At 35.3% G+C, this 22,979-nt stretch overlaps 1 protein-coding gene across 2 annotated transcripts; it reads left to right on the forward strand.

The window, feature by feature from the left end:
* Positions 1–1,552: 1,552 nt before the first annotated feature.
* Positions 1,553–19,483, forward strand: LOC110708199. 2 transcript variants are annotated; one of them, XM_021886286.1, is made up of 8 exons: positions 1,553–3,174; positions 3,715–3,964; positions 6,013–6,136; positions 9,071–9,405; positions 9,497–11,276; positions 12,480–12,727; positions 14,822–14,926; positions 19,290–19,483. In XM_021886286.1, exons 1-7 carry the CDS (start codon positions 3,092–3,094, stop codon positions 14,897–14,899), a joined length of 2,898 nt encoding a protein of 965 aa, XP_021741978.1. In that variant the 5' UTR covers positions 1,553–3,091; the 3' UTR covers positions 14,900–14,926; positions 19,290–19,483. The 2 variants fall into 2 exon arrangements, with proteins under 2 accessions (XP_021741978.1, XP_021741977.1); XM_021886285.1 differs by having other exon boundaries at positions 6,013–6,135; positions 9,058–9,405.
* The last annotated feature ends 3,496 nt before the right edge of the window (positions 19,484–22,979 follow it).

The raw sequence follows: 22,979 nt of genomic DNA on the forward strand, positions 1-22,979 counted from the left end.
TTTTTTGTAATATTTTTTATTAATTAAAGGACACATATTATTTGATAGAGGATACATCTAATTTTTTGGAGCATGTAATATTATTTGATAGAACATATGTACTATGTTAGATGATATGTACATTTCGTTGGAGAATATATATTATTTGATAGTGGATATATACTATTTGTTAGAGAATATTATGTACAATTTGTTAGAGGATATGTATGTAATATATATTTGATAGAGGATATATGTACAATTTGTTCGAGGATATGTATTAATTGATAGAGGATATGTACAATTTGTTGGAGGATATGTACAATTTGTTATTAGAGGATATGTCTTATTTGATAGAGGATATGTATAGTTTGTTGGAGAATATGTATTATTTGATGGAGGATATGTACAATGATAGAGGATATGGACAATTTGTTGGGAGATAAGTATTATTTGATAAAGGATATGTACAATTTGTTGGAGAGTATCATTATTTCAATAAAGGTTACATTTAGGGAAAACGAGGATATTACTATTTCAATAAAAGGACATATATATTAAAATCAAAAGAGAACAATATAGGACATATTCACCACAATAAAGGATATCACTTTTTTAATAGAAGACATATTCAGAACAATGAAGGACATATAATAAGAACAATATGGGATATATTTAGAGCAGTAAAGGGATTATTTCAATAGAGGACATATGTAGGGCAAAATAGGATATCATTATTTCAATAGGACATATTTAAGGCAAAAGAGGATATCATTATTTCAATAAAGGAGATATTTAGGGCAAAAGAGGATATCATTGTTTCAATAAAGGACATATTAAAATCAAAATAGAACAATAGAGGACATATCCAGCACAATAAAGGATATCATCATTTCAATAGAGGACATATTTAGAGCAAAAGAGGATATCATTGTTTTAATAAAGGAAATATTAAAATTAAAAGAGAATAATAGAGGACATATTCATCACAATAAAGGATATCATTTTTTTAAAAGAGGACCCAAAACAATAAAGGACGTAATAAGAACAATAGAGGACATGTTCTGGACAATAAAGGATATCAATATTTTAATAGAGGACATATTTTAAGCAAAAAAGAATATCATTATTTTAATAAAGGACATGTTAAAATAAGTAGAGAACAATGTAGTACATATTAAGAAAAAGAAAGAATTATTAACATAAAAGAAAACATTAATTTTATCATAACACTGAAAAAACCAACATTACACCAATTGGATGATCAAGTGGAATAATAGTAATTCAAAGAATTATCTAATGAAATAATACTTCTTTGGTTTATTCTAACACAACTTAAGCCATATACTCCTAATGTTAGAGTAATGGATGAATTAAAGAACCAAAACAACAACAACAACAACAGTACTATAATAAAATAATCACTTCTATAATTTCACATTTCTAGCTAAAAAATACAATAATGTAATCAATTAATTTAAAATAATCAAAGAACTTGAATCATAACAAAATTAATTCAATAATTATTTATCATCAAATTACGGTATGCAAATATATAATGCTGAAATGTAAAAATCAAATATCTTAATTGAAAATTGTTGCCGTAACCGTCATCGTCGTAGTCGAAATATAGAAACCTCGATCGTCCACCATTGAAGACGAAACAAGGTATTCGAAGGGTGAAGAACTCTCTAGAGCATATGTATAATGTATTAATGTTTTGGAATTCGATGTTGAAGGCTACCATTGATGGTCAGCTAGAGGAGAGAGAATCAAGTCTAGAATTTGAAGTTGAAGGTTGCCATTAATTACCAAAGGAGAGAGAATTGCAAGGAAGGAGAAGAAGATAGAGAAAGAGGAGAGAGAAAGAGTAAGAGAAAGAAGAAGCTATTGTTAATTTTAATTTTGTAGCAGGTTCATTAATCTAGTAATTCATTGATTTGGTGGTTCCGACTCACCAAGCCTCACCAAATATATTGTGCGTGCTAAAATCCACTATCCCTAGATCAATAGTCATGAATCGTCGTGGAAATCTGATGGCCACATGAGAGATGAGTATAATGCTAGATTTCTCATTAAAAGAAACAACTTGTGGAATGAAAACCTCTGTTATGAATTCTTCAATGAAAGTGCTATATTGTGAGAGGGATTCTTGCCCAAAGAACAAGAGAATCTAGCCACGATGATCAGGTAAAAAGATCTACCAAGCATTGGATCTGAATCCTCCCTTTGTTATTTGGGGCATCATTATTAGCTCTAGTAGAGATGAAGAGAGGAAGAAGGATCGTTTCCAGATGCTTAGACATGGAAGTGACCAAGAAAGAAGGGAGCAGGGAACGAGATTGTCTTACCGCCTTTATTCAAGGAGGAGGGCAATGCGACAAAAGCAATCTTTTTTTTTGCATTTACTTGGAATGCGAGCAATAAAGCATCTTCTCTGCTACAATGAAGGATCGATGGACAAACTACCCTGTGGCAAGATGAGGATGAGATTTACAGCACAAGTAAGGCCTAGAGTTTGGTGAAAAGTCTCTAGTGGAGCTTGGAGGTAGCGAAAAAGAGGACAAGACTACATGTAAATGTAATCACGAACAACAATAACATCATTAAATGGATCTCCAAGGAAGAAGATGGACTTATCGACTGCCGAAATGACATACTAGAGATCTTTAACAACATGAGTTCCTTTCATTGTATTACTTTAAGACTCAAATATACAAAAATAAGGAAGAGTTAGGCTCTGCACGTACTCTAAAAGCCCCCAAACCGACTCCACCGAATCCAATTTCTGGTGTGGAACCCAAAACATAGTCTCGTGGACTCTCGTCCCCTATCTCTCTCCCTCTCCCTCTCCCTTTCCCTCTCAACTTCTCACTCTCTTTCGCTCACAAAGTCACGATTATAGCGTAAAACAAAGAGGAGGTCCTCCACCTTCATTGTCAAAATCCTCACTCAAATTCATGAAACCCCCAAAATTCAGAAATCTCTCTTCTTCATCAACAACAAGGTCTAAAACCTCAGCTTTTCCTTCAACTCTCTCGATCTAATACCCCTTTCAACTCGCAAGATCTGAAAACCTAAACTCTTCGTGACGCGCGTGCCAGTTGCGGGGATGAGTGGACGCCGCCCTGCTAGGAGTGGACTTGACGCTACTGCTCAGCCCGCTAGTCGCGCCATCAGTGGCCCTTCTGCTAAGTCAGCTTCTCTCTCTTACTTTCTTTAATTTTCTTACCCAATTTATTTAATTTTGATGTTAATTTGTGATTGTTGTATAATTTAATTTGATTAGGAAAGTAAATATGAATGAATGATTTTAATTTTGAAAACTTTGGTAATTCATGAAAGTGTTTTGAGAGTATATGAAAGCGGTATTATTATGTGAGCTTAGTTATTATTTATACTGCCATTTGTGTTTTTCAAGGAAAAATTACAAATAATTGAATTATATATATAATCATTTCTACGAAGTATTATTATTCAATTAATTGATTCGAGAGGATGCAAAATGTTTTATGTTTTTCGATTGGGTTAATTTGAGTAGAATTTTAGAGTTGAACTTGTTCTTTAGTTTAAAAGTTGAAGTTATCGGACAGATTGTTCGGCATTTACAAAGGAGTATGTTATGAAGATGAGTGTATTAGAGATGCGAATGTTGAGATGGATTTGTGGGAACACCTTGATGGATAAAGTTGCGTTTTTGTTTATTTCCGAACTTGAATTTGCTGTGTTTATTAGTTCTGCAGGAGCATCATCACCTACTGTTCCTCCGAACTTTGGTGGAGCAGATTGGTCTGGTCATGGCCCAGGTTCTAAGACAGGTTCTCTATCAGGGATTGCTACACAACCGCCTCGGACTTCCTTGAGCACGAGTGCTGGTGGCTCTGCACTTGGATCATCACAGCCTTCATGCAGACCTTGGGAAAGAGGAGACCTACTCAGGCGCCTTGCCACATTTAATCCAGGGAATTGGTTTGGGAAACCAAAGGTTCGTATCTTGTGTTACTAATGATGTGCCTTTGATATTAGCTTTCTTTCTCTAGTCATGCAATGTCACATGATGTTTAATGTGTTATACTTACTCTCTGGACTATAACTGACCCTGCCTTTAGAATTTTATTCGTTCACTTTAAAGCCTAACATCATCTTGACAGAAGGACAATTTGATGTTCATATGTTGAGTGGTTTTTGGGACTAAGTTTCTTCAATATTGCTTTTGGTAATGTGATAAATCCTTTATGTTTCGGGCTTGAAGTGGTCTGGACCTTGATTGCAATTTGGTGAATATTCGACCTAACTATGGCCCAAGTGATGGTTTATCTCTTGATTGGTGTGGCTTAGGCATAATAGGATGGTAGTGCTCAAGAGTAAGTAAAAGGCAAGTGCCCAAGGGGATGAAAAAGAGGGCAAGATCTTGTTTGTTGATGGTTAAACTTCAATAACTTTTTTTATCTTAAATGTGAGACCACTTAAAGATGTTACTTATGTTCAAGAGCTTCCATCAATAGGTCATTTGCACAAATTCACTTCAATGTTCAGAGTGAGATATGACGATTTGGACTTCTGAAGCTGACAAGTTGCATAATTGGTGGTGCAATTTGTGCAGCACAGGCATTAATGCACATTTTAATGTATGCACAATCATGTACCGACATCATTGGAGCTAATATTTGAATGGTCTTTTGTTTAAGTAAAATGATCTTAGCCATTCCTTCGCAGTTACCAACGTCTCAAATTAAAAATTTATTTGGAGATACCTTTAGTAGTAGTAGCCACCCTATAAAAAGGGATGTATAAGCTTAAAATCAGACTTTAGATTATTGAGAAATGAACTTGGTAGCTTAAGAGTTAACTCCTCACCTCTGAGTGCTTATGCTCCTTCCTCCGCAGATCATCTTTAATCTTGTTTCATCAAACTTGGTAATTGATAAATTCGAGTTTTACCCTTCTATTGCCTTATCCTAATTTTACACAACCCTGAAAATAGTATCATGGAGGGACAAAATTAAGAAATTTGAAGTTTCCTTGAAAATTTTGGATCATATTTAGACTTCTTTTCCAAGAACTAATCTTTATTTAGGTGAAAAGACCAAGTCCTATAGTCAGCCTATTAGTCACCTAGTCTATTCCTCCAATTTCGGTTTCTAATTGTAGACAAATGCAAGTCGACACCCTTAAAAGCCGATAATTATTTGGTAGCCGGTAACTAATTGGCTGTTAGAGAGTGTCCTTATTCTTGTTTTTTTATAGAAGTAGTTGGGGGAAGCATAAATGTGAATACTTGTACTAATAATAGTCTATAATAATACCAAGAAATAATGAGTATAATGTAGTACAAAACTCATTTAGCATTTTAGCTTATGGTGTCCACAAGGCATCACATCCCACTTAAATATGACTCAACATATGATTGATTAGTATAAAATGACCCGAAAATTTCTGTTGATACCTTAAATTCATTCATGCACCAAAGAACCTCATCATGGTTCATTTTTAGAGCATCTTTACGATGATCGAGAATGCCTGTGTGTCAACAATGCTCACGAAGATACTCCCTGTGACGCAAGGGTCTCACTCCCTTTCATGTCAGGAGATTAGAGTAGTTGATGGAGAGATCATGTATAACTTGTAATCCGCATCCTAAGACTTGTGAAGTGGCTTGAGGAAAGGTTCATGCTAAAGAGAGGAAGCTAGGCTTAGGTGTTGGCTTCATATCTGCATTGCTGTAGGTAGTTTATTATACTATTTAATAACGGATTTCATATTGGAATTCCATGCTGTAGAGACTAATTCTTCTTCTTCTTCTTCTTCTTCTTCTTCTTCTTCTTTTTATTTATTTGTATATATATTTATTTATTTTGTTGTTCTTATTATATATATATAAATAAGAATGCTGAAGATACTTCTGATCATTGGTAGACTCTTTTTGGGTAGAGAGAAATGCAGGCAGGCTGCTGATATTCTGAACTAGTAGTGTTTATTTGTGTGCGTGTTTTGTTAAATTGTAGATTGTAAGTCTTTCATGTGCAAATGCAGGCTGCTAGTTCATTAGCTTGTGCGCGTAGAGGATGGGTAAATATTGATATTGATAAGATTGAATGTGAGACATGTGGTTCAAGCCTTAAATATGTTACGACTGCTGGCTGGATGTCTTCTGAAGGTGAACACTTGTTTTTAGCTTTGGCTTTGCATTTTGTTTATCTGTTATGTGCTTTTATGATGCTCAAAACATATTAGTGAGGGAATTTAACAATATCTTTGGCTATTTAGTGTCAGTTTGGAAACATGTGAGAGAACTATATAAACTACTAATATAAATATACTCCTTATGCTTGCTTTTGATGAGGTCAAACTATGGAGAACTGTTGGAATCTGAGTAGATGATTGATTTTCAATCTGTTTGTCTTCCACAAGCTCTTAAATTTTTTAACACCAAATTCAGTGTGGTTGGTTGTTTGCTTGCTTGAACGCCTTAATTCTATAAGTGGGATCTAGAACATGAGCCAACATGAGGACTTCCTAGGAGGTCACCCATTCTAGTTTTACACTCAATCATTATGGCTTATGTTATGTGTTGTGACAAAGTTTTGCATTGGCTGTCACTAGCCTGTTGTAACCCTCCTGCTTTATCTAAGCTTGGGACTAGCAGCAGGATTACCAAATTCAGTGTTTTTTTTTTTTAAATTCTTGTTGAGTCTAGGAAGGTTTTTGCTTATGAGAATATTTTTTTATTATGATTTCTTATGGTTATATGGAGTGCACTCTATTGAAACCTCTTTTGGTGGTTCGGTGAACTTTGTGCTTTACTAGCTTTTTAATACGAAAACCATGAGAAGAAAATAAAGAAGTTGCAGTTGGGTTGTTCTTAAGTGGCTTCTCACAGTAAAGTGGAGTGGATTGTTGAGTTCGCAAGTTAAATATTCAGCTTCTAAACTCCTTTTGCTGTTTATACATTCTGGTATTAATTAAATATGGCCAAAATTATTATAAATACACTATACGGTTCCTTTTTTTTTTACAAAAAAAATGTGATTATTTTAATAACTACTTTGACATTGTTTCATAAACTCTTGCTCTTTGTTTCAACAAACTAATTAAAATAACTCATCCTAATACAACAATAACAACACAACAACAACAAAGTCTTAATCACAAAATGATGTGGGATTTGCTAACATGAATTGTCATCCAATACTTAAAAATAAATACTGGTAGTAAAGATCAATTAAATTAGTGAATCGTTTGTAGGTTTAATTTATTTTTCAATACTAATAACATTTTAAAAAAAATATATATATACTTGAAGTATAAATTAGCGGAACAAATTTTATAACTTATTATAAATGAAGCCCAACCCACATTTCATGATTTTTCAAGATTCAACAATTCTTCAATCGTAAATTAATAAAAAAAGTATCGACTCCTAAAAACCAAACTTTGTAAAACATTCAAAGTCAACCAATCTTTTTCCGTCCCAAGGAAGCCAACTATCTTTCAGACTTCTAGTACCTTCTACTGTATACAAGGATTTTTTTGGAAAGGAGATGTGCTTTTTCTTTCCTCTTTTCTCTCATCTCCTTCATCTTCTCTTTTGCTCAGATGCAGTGAAGACAGCAAACAACCAAGTGATAGAAATCACAGGAAATCAAAAAAGACCAAATCTTAGGTTTCAACCAGAAAAAAATAAATTATAATAATAACAATATACGCACATAGGGGAGGGATCTAGTGAAAATAAGTCCATACATGACAACCCATACTACTTATATGAGAATTGATCTAAAATTTAGAACATACGAGTAAATATTTAGAACATGTGACTCAAATTAAAATTTAGAACATGTGACTCAAATTAAAATTTAGAACATGTGTCTCAAATTCATTTAGAAAATCTACGTGAGTAATAATTTAGAAAATCTGATTAAAAATTAGAACATGTGAGTAAAAATTTAGAAAATCTGATTTAAAATATATAAAATATATGATGATATGAGTAAAATTTAGAATATCTGTTTTAAGAATTAGAACATGTGTGTAAGTATTTAGAAAATCTGATTAAAAAATTAGAACATGTGATGATATGAGTTAAATTTAAAAAACCTGTCATAAAATATTGAACATGTGAATAAAAATAGAATGTATGAGTAAAATTTAGAATATATAATATGTAATCTAGAACATATGCATAAATCTACAACATATGATTAAAAATCTTAAAACACACGATTTAAAATTTAGAACATGTAAGTTACAATTTTGGAACAACTTATTTACGATTTATAACATCTGATTTAACTAATTTAAGGTTTAGAATACGTGAGTTTTAATTTAGAGCATCTAATCTAATTTAGAACACATAAGTAAACATTTAAAATACCAGAGTAGAACATAAAGAGTGTTCTTAGATAAGAAAGGGTTCTCACGAGAGCCTTCCCATATATATATATATGGGAAGTTCCTTAAAATGAGAAAGATGAGAAGGATTTTATGTGGATGAAAGTTTCACTAAATGCGCAAAAGAAAATTTGACCGTAATTCAATGTGCATATATTTTGGGTAGAATGTGCATAAATTTTCATTTTTCCAAAAACTTGAAAAAAAGTAGCAGGTCAAAAATCAAATTTGCACAATTAGTAGAAAATATATGCACATTCAGTTCAAAATAAGTGCACATTTCATCCTTCTCATCCTTCTTATTATAAATGAAGACACGAAAAGCATAGCAAAGATATAACCAAAGATATATATGTTATATATCTTTGGTAGGATATAGAGCATTGTGATCGATCAACTGCATTCAGATTTTGTAGAAATTCAGTTGTATTGTTGATTCCTTAGGTTTGATTAAATAAATGTGCTTTTTGCCTTAACAAATGGCACATTGCTGTGCTTTTTGTGTCTTCATATTTTGAAACTTTGTCTCTGTTGCTTAACATCTGTGGGTTCTGCAGCTTCATATCTCTGATTATATTTTATCTTCTCGTCACCTAGGGTGTGTATTTTTTTTTTTTAATTCGCATTTTCGTGTCTCACTTTCTCAAATATCATAATAATTTACTTTTTTCTATTTTTTCAATGAACGCTGATGGTGCAGCTGAAGAGTTTTCCAAACAGCTTGATTCAGGACACAAGGGAACCTGCCCTTGGAGAGGAAATAGCTGTCCAGAGAGCCTGGTGCAGTTTCCTCCAACTCCTCCATCAGCTTTGATTGGAGGATACAAAGATCGGTGTGATGGGCTCTTGCAGTTTGCTGCACTACCGGTGGTAGCTGCTTCTGCAATTGAGCAGATGCGCATTTCCCATGGGCCACAAATTGATCGGTTTCTTGCTAACTCCGTTAACTTTTTGATTGGGGAGCCAAGCATTAAGTCAGAAAATTTCTCAGGGATGGATCCTTCTAAAGAAGAGGCGTTCTCTTTATATTCTCGTGTATGATGTCTTTGAAACAGCTTATTTAATTGGACAGTATATGTTCTGCTATTTGTTTCCTTACTGGTTTTCCTCTCTAAACATCTTGTAGGCACAAAAGCTGATAGCCTTGTGTGGATGGGAACCTAGATGGCTTCCAGATATCCAGGATTGTGAAGACCATTCTGCTCAATCTGCTAGAAATGGGTATTCTGTAGGACTGTCTATGAAATGTGGTCATCCTAATGATCCTGGTCCAAGCAAGAAAGCTTTCTCAAGTACAGCCAAAAAATATTCTGGCAAGAATGAAGTAATGGGTCCTGAATCTAAATGCGAATCTAGGTCACCGTTGCTGGATTGCAGCTTATGTGGTGCTACTGTGAGAATCTGGAACTTCATAACTATTTCTCGCCCTGTTTGTGTACTGCCCAATGGGATTGAGATCCCTGAGACAAGTAAAAAGATGGTTTTAACTCGTGGTGTGAGTGCAGCCAGTGGAATCAGTGGATGGGTGGGTGGTGATGGCATGGAGAAAGAGCAGGCTGAATACCATGATGAAGCTGCTACTATAGTTGAGGGAAAGCTCATGTCAAATGCAGCTGTTGATTTAAATCTAACTATGGCTGGTGGCTTGTTATCAGGAAATGCTCATGTGCCTGAAATCTCTCAGCATTATCATGATGTTGACTTGGGGAAAGATCTAATGATTGGACAGCCTTCTACCAGCGAGGTTGGTGATCGTGCTGCTTCCTATGAATCGCGAGGACCAAGTACTCGTAAACGAAGCTTGGATGAGGGTGGAAGCACAGTAGACAGGCCAATTTTAAGGATGCAACAGGCTGATAGTCTTGAGGGATCAGTTATTGATCGTGATGTTGATGAAGTTGATGATGGTAAGCAGTATCTAGCTGAGCCCTCAAAGCGTGCTCGTGAGTCTGATGTTATCGAAAGGTGTGGGTCTTCATTTCGGAGAGATTCATCTGGTGCAGGCCCTAGCAACTCGCAAGGCATTGATATTGAAGTAGATGAAAGAAGAATCGATGTATTACAAGGAAATGATGAAGTTCACCGCTTTCCTGCTACTAGAGATTCAACACATGCATCCTCTGTTATCGCAATGGATACTATTTGTCACAGTGCAGATGATGATTCCATGGAAAGTGTTGAAAATCATCCTGGAGATGTTGATGATATTAATTTTCCTTCCGTAGCTATGACTAAGAATGCTGATATGATTGACACTTCAGACCTGAATTATAGTAATCAGGCACAACAAAGTGCCTGTTTTCAACCAGCGGCTGCTCGGGCTGGTGGAGAAATAGGTGTAAGTAGCACAAATGATGACGACGAAGTACTGAACACAGATACAGTTACTGCGCCAGCTAGGGATGGCCCTAGTATAGGTGTAAGTGGTGGGAGTGTTGGGATGGGTGCAAGTCATGAAGCTGAGATTCATGGGACTGATGTTTTTGCAAATAGGTCTGATAGTGGTGTTGGTGATGTGGAGCCTATAGCTGAGGTTGTTGAAAATCAGGGACAGACTGGTGAGTTTGCCCCTGAACGTGGATCCAGAGATGGTTTTGTTGAGGAGATGAATAAAGAGGATCCTCATGGAGATAGTCAAGATGTTGTATCGCGCTCAATGGGTAGGGCAGATAGTGGGTCGAAAGTTGTTGGTTCAAGGAAAGCGGAATCTGTAGAAAGTGGCGAGAAGAACAGTGAGATGCAAATATTAGCCCAAGAAGCTAGTGTTCATCCTTCTCTATCATGTAATGCTATTATGTATTCAGGCATTGAGGCATCCAAGGAAGAAGTATCTCAAGGAGGCAAGCAGTCACCTGCTGATGAGGGTGCGTATCCAGAGTCAGATTATATGACGACCAATGGGACAGGTAAATTGCGGTGTTCTTTCAAACGTAGTTATTCATGCTATTGCTCCTGGAACCACAAATTAGGACGAAACTTCTTCATATCAGGCATGCATGTGAGGTTATTTATTATTGATCTCTGTTACCCTAAGTTGTTAATTCAGCAGCAGGCTGAAATATAAAATCATGCAATTGAATCAATGTTCCTTTTTCCTATAAAATCAGGGCCTAAGACAGATTTACTGATTTAGTTTTCTCAATGGTGTCTACTCTTTTTTTTTTTTACGAATGGTTTCTACTCTAAGATTTTGATATAGTATCCATATTGTGTATCAGTTCTTTGTGGGTGTTAAGGCTGTCATGTTTTATTTTTCCCCCTTTACTTCTGTCTCTCTATCCTCATGTTTGTTGACAATGTAAATGAGTAAACTTGATCTTGGTTGTGAAATGTATCCTAAAGATGAAAGAGAAAAAATCAGTGAAAGAGAAGGTTTTTTAATTTTGATTTTTATTTTTTGGCAAAATTAGCCTCAATAGCACAAACATGAACTTTAACTAGTAGTTGTAGCAGCACAAATTTCTTCATTATGTGCACAAAATATAATAAATGAAACTTGCTACTAGAGATTCAGTCAGAGACGGGGAAGGGGAATCTTTAATAATTTATTATTATGAAAAATCGCCTGGGAACATTGACCATTTAAGGTTGTGGGGGGTCATAATAACAAAAATTAGCAAAAATTAGCTATAATTAGCAAAAATCACCTTAAGGGTCAATTTTAAGATCAAATTAGCAAAAATTACCATAACGCATCAGTTTGTGTGCTCTAAAATGCCTCAGTTAAGGGCTTGGGGTCAATTTGGACCTTAAGGGCCAAATTTGAACTCAAAATTGGCAAAAAAATAATAAATTGTTAAAGGTTTCCCATCTCTAGTAGAATCTCTGGTGCCGGATTTTATTCATGATGTTTCGTGCACCCAATGAAGAAGTTTTTGTTGCTACGCCTACTAGTCATAGTTCATGCTGCTACGTGCCCCCTGTTAAAAGTTTGTGTTGTTGAGATTAATTTTTCTGTATTATTTTTATTTTAATTTTACAGCTCTAATATATTGTCAGTTAACTGGAAAACATAGTGGCTACTTCTGGAGCTTTCAGCCTTTTTCAGTTATACTTAATTTCAAGTTTACCTTTTCACTATTATACATATTCCCGGTCAATGCATGTAGGGCCTCCAAATGGAGCGAGTAACTTTGAAGGTGTTGAATTTGATCCAATTAAGCATCACAATAGTTTCTGTCCTTGGGTGAATGGAAATGTTGCAGCAGCTGGTTGCAGCACTGTTGCCAGTTCCTCAGCTGGTGTTGTAGCTCTCTGTGGCTGGCAGCTTACTCTTGATGCTCTGGACGCTTTTCAATCGCTGGGGCATATTCCAGTCCAAGCTGTGGAATCCGAGTCTGCAGCATCACTGTATAAGGTATGTCTCTTGCAGTTTAACATTGCTAATTAAAAAATTGCTAATTGATGTTGGTAGGGAATAGGGAGCATGTATTTTGACACCTACTTTGCTTGTTTATTGGGTTGATGCTTTGCTGTATAAATATGTTCTTTGCTGCTTTATAATTGTTATGATATTTGGGTTTACTATCATCTACAATATGCTTGAGACCGTGGTTATATCATAATATTCTTTGTTTGGTATTTCAGTATGGACTAGAGTGCAGCTCTCTTTGTTTGTACTCCTGTTTTTATTTTATTTTATTTATTATTTTTTTCTTTTCAGTTTTACAGTTTGACCGACACATAATTTAAGATAGTTTAATTGACTTTTATATAATAAGGTGTAAGTGTGGTAGTTGGAATATCAAAATATTGTAATAAAATATAGTGTAATTAATAGTTTATTGAAAAGTTGATGAGAGAGGAGAATATAAATAGAAAAATAAAAAAAAGTTGGTGTGGGGAACATGAGAGGAGAGAGTATTAAAAGTAAGTAGTTTTCCAAAAAATAAGAAGTGTAACACTTAACTTTGGCTGATTAAGGCAAGTGTAACACTTTACAAAACGAAAAACGGAGGGAGTATCTAAAACGGAAGCTCTGCTAGTTTTGGCGTCCTTTATGCATGTCTATTTTGCTGTAAACTACTTCCTCTGTTTTTTTAGTTGCTCCACTTTGACTTGGCAAGTTTGCCAATGTACAACTTTGATCCTTAATATCTTTCATTGTGTGATTATAGAAATTATAAAATATATATTGACATGAATCTGATAAGATCCAACATAAGTTTGATTTTAGGGTAGTTCATAATGTTGACCCTCAATATATGCTCGCTTTACTGAAATGGTTGCCCTCAATATTTTGCTTTACTGAAATAGTAGCCCTTCTATTATTATTATTTTTTTATTGATAGAAAATACGCTTATTAACCTTTTTATCCCGCAAATGACATTAATGAGAGGTTTATTTTCATTTTTTTTATTAAAAAAAAAACTAACTATGGTTAACAAACATAAAACAAAAAACAATCAACACCCGCCCTTTTGTCTTTTGATCCCCAACCTCATTAACACCATCTAGCCACCACCCAACCACTACTTAAGTACTTAGTACTTACACCACCTGACCCCACTTTCCCACCATCGAATCACCTCACTACCCCATGCTCCCACCTATATTCCGTAACAAACCCACACCAACACTATGACACCAACTGATAACACCAGTCTACAACCACCAATCCTCCACCACCAAGCTTCGATCAATCAAACAATGGCAGGAACCTCTTATCTTACCAAGAACATCTGTTCAGTTTCTCTCACTTCTCCTCGCTCTTCTACAATCATCTCCCGTATTTTTCTTAAATTTCTTAGCCTGTAAACCTCAAACTAATATAAAAAAAGCTTTCTAAAACTGAAATATACCACCTATTTTAATTTCAATCATCCCAATAATTTAAGAGAACGCACCACATTGGTTCTCACCATGTCGTCTTCTTTTGGATCTAGGCTTGAGGAACGAACGAAGAAGACCATTACAGAAAACCTGACCCGGCCTAGTTGTTTACTTGAAACTTGGTGTTCGTAAGTTTAAAATTTGGATTTATTTTTCGTTAGTTTGGGAGGAAGAAAGAGGGTTTCATGTCGGCGGTGGCGGCAGTGGTGGAGAAGGTTGTGAAGGGGGTGAGAGGAGGAAAAGAGGTGATAATGGCAAGGGCATTTAAGTAATTTATTTGTTTATTTTAACTGTGGTTAGCATTTTAATGAAATTAACCCAATTAAACCTCATTAATGTCATAGGTGAGAAAAAAGATTATAATTAGGGTCATTTTGTAGATTTTTGAAAAAGAGGGATTACCATTTCAGTGTAGCAAAAGTTTGGGGTTACCATTTAGAATTTCCCTTGATTATAAATATAGCAAAGAATGGTCAAAGTGAATTGGATAAATTCTGTTGAATAGTGTCAAGGAACAACTTAATTGCCATCTTGTTGTTTCATATTAGAAATGCTATTAAATGTCTTGCTTTTTCAGTAATTGTTTTATTCTGATATGAGCTTAATAATTTTCTGTAGGATGATCACCTTACTTCTAGCCATAAACTTGTAGCACACAATTCCTTCAGCAAAAGCCGCGGGCAAAGTGGAACTTGAATCTTAAGCACAGCATTAGTTATGCAGGTAAGCTCACTGTGATACAGAAGACTGTTCTGCATTATTTTGTAAGCTCTAATCTCATTTTTGTATTATAGTTATCAGGGTTCTTGTGCTAGTGACTCTTGTAAATCTCCTTCATCTTTCTCTCTACATTATTATAATTATATAAAAAAAAGGACCCCTCATAATACTTGAGTAGCAATAGCCTCGAGAGTGCCTTCTTCATCACCGCCAATGATTTATTTATTTTTTTTTTGGAAAATTTAACAAGAACAATTCAACCTTTGCTCCAATCTCCCAAAATAATCCAACCTTTCGATTAACCCTGAATAATCCTAAGTTTACTATTTATTTTCTCCCAGCAACCCTAGTAGCCCGTTATAACAGGTTACCATCCACGTGGCACTTCCTAATTGGTCAATTTTTTTATTTTAAAAAATTATTTTTAATTTCGGAAAATTTATACAAAAAAAAATCTCTCCATCCCCCTCCTGCCTGTTTCTCTCTCCTCTCCCTTCCCCCATTATCATTCCAACACCACACACCACACCATCCACGACCAGCACCAGCACCAGCACCACCACCTACAAACACCTCAACACTCCAACATCATCACAACATCCACGACCAACCCACAACACAACCGCAAACAACATCCACAACCTATGACAGTGCCGCAATCAACACCATAAGCAACTATTACCCGCAACACCAACCACCCACGATAACCAACAAGAAAACAACCCCAACCCCTGCTTTTCCAGCCCCATAATTGAAGACATATGCCCCAATTCAGCCCCAAATTCAATTGAGAGAGAGAGAGAGAGAGAGAGAGAGAGAAGAAAAGGAAATTAAATAAGGTTTGATGGGGAGGTAGTAAGTGGTGCTTGATGAGGAAGGGGAGAGGGTGGCAGGAAGGTTCAGGGAGGTGAGGATGGGGTTTCGGGGTCTTGGTATGTGGGGCTGGTGGTTTCGGGGTCTTGGTATGTGGGGCTGGTGGTTTCGGGATATGGGTAGGGTGGGGCTGGTAGTTTCGGCTAGGTGGGGTTGGGTGGTTTCGAGTCTGGGTAGGAGTGGGGGAAGGGTTATTTCGGGTCTGGGTGGGGTGGGGTAAGTGGTGGTGGTTGAAGTTCAGGTGGTGGTGATGGTGGCTGAAGTTCAGAAATGGAGTTGAAGAGGGGAGAAAGAAGGAGGGGAAAAATAAAGAGGGGGGGGGGGAAGTTACTTGAAGTTCAGGTAACCGGTCAAATAGGCTCGGTATAAGAAAATAAATAGTAAACTTAAGATTATTCAGGGTTAATTAAAAGGTTGGATTATTTTGGGAGAACGAGGCAAAGGTTGGATTATTCTTGTTAAATTTTCCTTTTTTTTTTTTTTTGGTGCAAAATCACCATGCTGATGATGGATGTTCTTGCAATCCAAGAGGGGTACTAAAACTATCTTATATCCCATTACTAAAACTTGATGCCAACAATAAGGTTTATACAGGAGATTGTTTCACACACTTAAAGCCTAGCCTGCTCACGGGTCCATTTTACCACCCTTTCCTATTTAGATGCCCAAGATCTGTCTTTGTTAGCAGCATCTAAATTGTCCACTTTTGTTATCAAACAGATAGGATCATAGGAGTGCCAATTTTCCATTTTAATTTATGAAATAAAAATGTTATATTCTGTTAGTGCTTTTGTTCTACCACATTGTGACTTAATTTAGTTGAAGTTGTGATGTAATCCTGATTTCTGGTGTTGCTTGCATCAAAAATTTTAAGAATATTCAATCCTTTACAAGTTTCTAGAGCTCCTGTCATGCTGTTTACTTGATGTTGTGATAGACATAGAAACCCGAGGGTAAGAATCTGATGCGCATAGTATATGTAATGTTTGAAATTTTTATGGTATATGCGATTTGTTGAGTGGTTTAGATGTCAACAGCATGGGTAGATGTTGGCGTTTTTTATTTTTTATTTTTTTTGTTTTTTTTTAATAATAAAAAAAAATCAATTTTATTAATAAGTAAATTATTAAAAAAAAAAAACCTACCAATTACAAAGTGACACGTGTCACACTTATACAACAGGTTACCAACCAGTTACGTCCTATTTGCGGTAGATGCATGTCAAAGGTCGTTTTATTGGGGAGTAATAAAAAGGTTGTTTCATTTTCGGAAGATCGGGCAAAGGTCATAATATTCCCGAAATTTTTTCCAAAAATATTTAATTAATTAGCAAGAAATGGAGTACAAACATATAACAGCCCACCGCTCACCACTGAAAACAAAGGATACTATCAATAGCTCCTATTAATCTGTTAATAATCTAATTCAGCAGCTTCCCAGAGTTTAGGATTGGTGGAAGCTAAGGACTCTCCATATATTTAAACACTAAAACAATCAGACTGTGTCTACTCGTTTACGAGCAAGTTTCTCATTTGATCAGTACGACTACGAGGAACTTTAAATATAATATCCTTGAAAAAGCTTCACACTTCATACATTTCTCATTGAACAACCTGTTATTTCTGTCTTTGAATAGCATAAAATTGCCTCATTGAAGCTGTGTAGAGTATACCTTTAGCTTAATTCTTTTCTGTTTGCCTCTTGAGCATACTGGATTTCTTGCATCCAAATACTATTCTTTTTGTCATTGGAGAAAAATGAAAGCTTAAGGGCATAGTCCTCGACCTTCAACCATTTTTTAAAATTATCAATACAATCTTTATCTTGAATTTGCAAGGAGATATCACCAATATTTTCCTGAAGATGAACTTGAACTCAGTTTTATTGAGTTCTAGAATGTTCAATGTTGTTACGAATATCTGAAAAATCTTATTTATACAACTTTTAAACCAACTTTAACCTTTTTGTACTTTGTCCACAATTTCTTCATATTACCTATTGCAGTTTTCGTTGCCAAGCATCAGTAACTATAGCCTCAAACTTTCTATGGTCTTCCATCAAATTGAAAAACTTGAAAGGTCTCCCTCTGTTATTTTCAGATGAAATGATATATGGCAAAGGGGAATGATTTGACATGAAGGGTAATGATAATCAACCTCAACATCAGGGAAGTAACTTAGTCAAGTTAAATTGTAGGCTGTCAATTTTACTAGCTATTCTATTATCTCCCATCCCTTCAATGTATCTTAGGTAGCTTAGTCATCTTTTCAATTATAGGGAAATTGCTCTTTTTAATTACACAACCCCATTCACAAAACATTCTTTCCTACTTTTCTTGTGTGAACCCCATTAACAAGTATCAACCCTGTTGCTCTTAGATTTTCTTACAAATGACCACGTGTAACTACTATATACTCCCTTTGCTTTGCTGTTTTTTTTTTCTTTTTCTTTTTTTCTTTACCATACTCAATGTAGACCCTTACTTCTAAGAAAATTTGAAAAAGTGATGATAAGAAATTGGTGGAAATTTAGAGATATGGAATAAAAATTAGTTAGGTGACACTTTGTTTCACTCCTTTCATTAAGAAAAAGACTGATTAAGTAGAGTGAATAGAAAGGTTAGTTATTTTAGGGTAAGTGAGGTACATTAGAATTTGGTAAGGAAAAAAAAACAGAAAAAAAAACAACTCTCTAAACAGAAAGTGTGAAGACCCAAAAAAAAAAAAAAAAAAAAAAAGCTAAAAAAGCTGAGGCAGCAAATCATGATGGTGATAAGCTTTTGTGCGCATTAGTAGTTAGGTGGTCTAAGATTGTAACTGAAAGTCTCATTGGTAGAACCACGTACTGTGCATGAAAGCCTGAAAGGTACAGTATGTACTTTATTATGCAATTTACTACCCACCTATATGTCATGCCTTAAGAGTACTAAACTCTATCTAGAACCTCATGACCATTGGACCCCAGCTATATCTTAATCCTAGTAATCCTTATCCATTTCCTGCTGTACAGCCTGTAACAGGATGACTTGCCAAGGATGTGGCTCTCAGGGGTTGAACTTGGTTGTTTGGAAGGTGGCTATCCTTGACATCTTGTCCTTGAATTTGTCTGCGTCTTGTGTTTTCCAGAATGAATGTTTCTTCTTACGAAGGGTTGGTCTTAGGTTGCCTTTCAAGAAAGATGGCAGCAAAGTCAATCATAGAACATTACTTGCTAGGAATTTTGTGTTTGAAGTTGGAGTGAACAATTTAATTTCATCCACAAAGCTCTTGCCATCGTGTATAAGCGTATTGTAGAGACTTGATGTGCTCAAGTTAGTGAGGTGTTTCCCCTGCTGTTAAAGAGATTTAATGAGATGGAATGCAACTTCAAAACAAATTATTTTCTTATAAATCGTTCCTTGCTGTAGTGATCTGAGAATTCATCTCGATAAAAATCTCATTCTAGGTTATTTTTTTTCTGTCTGATTATTGACGGAGTTCTTTTGTGGTACCAGTGCTGCAAATTGATGCCCTATGCTTTATCCTGGATGCTGCTGCTGTGATATGGAAGATTCTCACGGGTAGCAGAGTAACCTTTATGTAATTTCCTGTTATTATTCCCATATTGAAGAGTTTTATGATTATAGTTTATATACAGAGATTGGCAATAAATAAATACACTCCTCAGGTATACAGGAGTTTTTTTCAATATACTCTTGTTTGATTTATTAAAAAAATTATGTAGCACTAATATTGCAATAACTTATTTGTGGCCGGATATATATTTTAATTAATTATTATTACTTCAGATAATTTGAACCCCTCCCAACAAAAATGCCAACCTTCTCTGGATAGCTCTCTGTTTCTTCTTTTTGTGACATATGATCATATCATCATATTACCTCCCATTCTATATAATGGTTACAATTGTTTTTCACACTCTAATTATATATTTTTAATATCATAAAATTTGATATCTGAAATAAATAGATTGAGATGACTCTAACAAGATCTCTAGTGTTTATTACTTCCTCTTTTCTTTTTTTACTTGACTTGTTTCTTTTATCACGCTTGCCAATTTAATACTTTAACGATCAATAATTTTAATTCTCCATAAATAAAAAATATAAAAGTTATATATTATGATAGTATTTATTGAGACAAATTCAAAAAGATCCAACATGAATATGTTTTTCTTTACCTATTATTTACAAAAGACAGTCAAGGGAGGGATGTTGAATAGTGTAAAAATCAAAGTGGATCAAATATAAAAGAATGGAGAAAGTATATTATACACCACAAGGTGTTTCAAAACAATATATATATATATATATATATATATATATATATATATATATATATATATATATATATATATATATATATATATATATATATATATATATATATATATATATATATATATATATATATACCACAAAGAATGGTCCACATGGAGTTCGTGAATACTGGCAAAATTCAAATTGTAAACATTATCTTGAAATGGATGTAGTAATTGCAAAAATGACATGCTTTGTATAACATATTCATACACTTAAAAATTAAACTTTTAAAACAATTGTAAGGTTTACCGTTGAACAAAGGGACTGAGAGCACTGCATTTAGGCTTAACCCAACTCGAATTAATCGAACACTACAAATTGACTTGACTTGGAAAAAATATAGCTGAAAATTGAAATCGTCTATATTTCACAAAAGGTTGTACTATCATAGACCCAAAACTTGTCAAACAATTTGGCTTAAATCCAATCGGATAACCCAATTGTCACTTTTAACATTACTTCATTCATTCTTAATCAAATGTAACTCATCCGTGTATTTTTAATGGTTTCCTCCGCAAACAATCACTACTAATATTTTAAGTTACACGGAATCTAATGCTGAAAAAAAATATAAATTAATATTGGAAAGATGCAGTGAAACAAATCTACAACAATTTTCAAAACTAAAAAACTTAAACGATTAACAATTTAATATCCCCTCGGTTGTATGCACTGAACTTTCAAATGAGGTTTGGATGAAATTGAATCAACCATATACTAATTGTGATATAGAATATGTGGTAAAAAACATGGGATCTCTCAAAGCTCCGGGTCCGGATGGCTTTCAAGCCCTTTTCTATCAAAAGAATTGGGATTTGGTGGCTCTGAATGTTAATAGTTTAGCGTTGGCAGCCTTGCAAGGAAAAGGTTTACCTCAATCTTTGATTGAAACCTTTCTTGTTCTCCTACCGAAAATTGATAGCCCCGAGCTTCCATCTCAATTTCAGCCTATCGGATTATGCAATATAATGTTACTTACAAAATCATCACCAAGGCTATTGTAAACCACATCAAATTGGTACTGCCAAAAATTATCGCTCAGTCACAATCTAGTTTTGTTCCCGGAAGGCAAATCACAGACAATATAGTCATTGTGCAAGAGGTCCTCCATACCATGAAGAGAAAATAAGGGGGTAAGGGTTACATGACTATCAAAATTTATTTCATAAAAGCTTATGACCGGCTTAAGTGGAAATTCATACGTGATACTTTTGTGGAGATGAATTTCCCTTTAATCATGAACGAGGTGATTATGGAGTGTGTTACATCTCCTTCCTTGAGGTTACTTTGGAACGGTGAGAAAACAGATTCTTTTTCCCCTTCTAGGGGTATCCGTCAAGGCGATCCACTCTCACCATACCTATTTGTTCTTTGTATGGAGAGACTTAACCAAGTCATAGAAGCAGCCATAGTAGCTGGCCATTGGAAATCGATCTATGCTAGTAGGGGTTGGTCAATGCTTTCATACTTATTTTTTGCGGATGACCTTATCCTTTTTGCCGAAGCTTTTATTGAACAAGCAAATATGATTTCTGATTGCCTTCACAAATTTTGCATGGCATCCGGTCAAATAGTGAGTCTCCAAAAATCCCGAGTTTACTTCTCTCGCAACATTAATCAAGAGAAGCAATTGGAAATCAGTGAAGCTCTTGGTATGGATGTTACAGATGATTTGGGGCTCTATCTAGGCATGCCGACTTTAACTAGTCAGGTGACAAGGGAGACTTATGCTCATTTATGTGAAAAAGTGGATCGAAGGTTAACTGGGTGGAAATCGAAATACATTTCGTTAGCTGGCCGTGTCACTCTTGCAAATTCTACACTTACTACGCTTGCCAACTACTCTATGCAAACTGCAAAATTTTCCCATACAATTTGTGATGAGATCGATAGGAAAGCAAGAAAATTTGTGTGGGAAGGCAATGAGGAAAAAAGCAAAATTCATCTCCTATCATGGGAGACTCTTCAACTCCCTAGGAATAAAGGAGGTATCGGCATTCGTTCAGCTAGGCAATCAAATTCCGCGTTTTTGACAAAGCTGGGTCGGAGAGTATTACAAGAACCAATGACTCTTTGGTATAGGGTCCTTCGTTCAAAATATTGCAAAGGTAGATGTGACATAGACATGTTTATTCCTACAAATAACATGTCAAATGTTTGGAGAGGGATCACGGATACTGCAACTTGGCTAAATGAAGGTTCGAGTGTGGCAATTGGAAATTGTGGAACCACCCTCTTCTGGGACCACTGCTGGGCCACTACAGCCCCTTTGCGAGAGGCTTGCATTGCCCCTATCCCTGACTCCATTGATGGTGCTACGGTTGGTGAGCTATGGGATACTGGGGTGGGCTGGAAATGGGATTTTTTCGCACATCTCCTGCCAGCTCATGAGTAAAAATGTATTGCTTCATATAGTCTGGTTGAGGAGTGCACGTTATTGGAGAGTTCCAAAACTAGTGGATTCTCGAGTAAGTATGCATTACAACTTATGCAAGATCATGATAACATTCCCACTAACTCTATGTGGGAACTTTCTTGGAAGGCGCCTGTTCCTCAAAGAATACGCACCTTTCTTTGGTTATGCCTCCATAGCCGTGTTCTTTACAATTAACAAGCTCAAGAGACACTTGACAGATGACCCCTCTCCACTTGTTAAGAGAATGTCCTATTGCTAGGAAAGTCTTGCAAAATGTGGGAGGTATAACACTTTATCCTTCCTTCTTTACTGGTGATTTTAATGCTTGGATGGTGCACAACTTAGAAGCAGCAGGGTTTATTTTCTCAGAGAAGTGGCCAACAACGTTTACAACTACCTTATGGTGGTTGTGGAGATGGAGAAACAATGCTATGTTTGGTAGTAGT

This window comes from Chenopodium quinoa, unplaced genomic scaffold, assembly GCF_001683475.1.
Source record: "Chenopodium quinoa cultivar QQ74 unplaced genomic scaffold, ASM168347v1, whole genome shotgun sequence".
NCBI lineage: Eukaryota > Viridiplantae > Streptophyta > Magnoliopsida > Caryophyllales > Amaranthaceae > Chenopodium > Chenopodium quinoa.

Bases quoted from the DNA above. Each gene is read 5' to 3' on its own strand.
- LOC110708199 (XM_021886285.1), top strand. From the start codon at position 3,092: ATGAGTGGACGCCGCCCTGCTAGGAGTGGACTTGACGCTACTGCTCAG. The intron at 3,175-3,714 runs GTCAGCTTCTCT...TGTGTTTATTAG, and splicing joins ATCAGTGGCCCTTCTGCTAA to TTCTGCAGGAGCATCATCAC. The intron at 12,728-14,821 runs GTATGTCTCTTG...AATTTTCTGTAG, and splicing joins CTGCAGCATCACTGTATAAG to GATGATCACCTTACTTCTAG.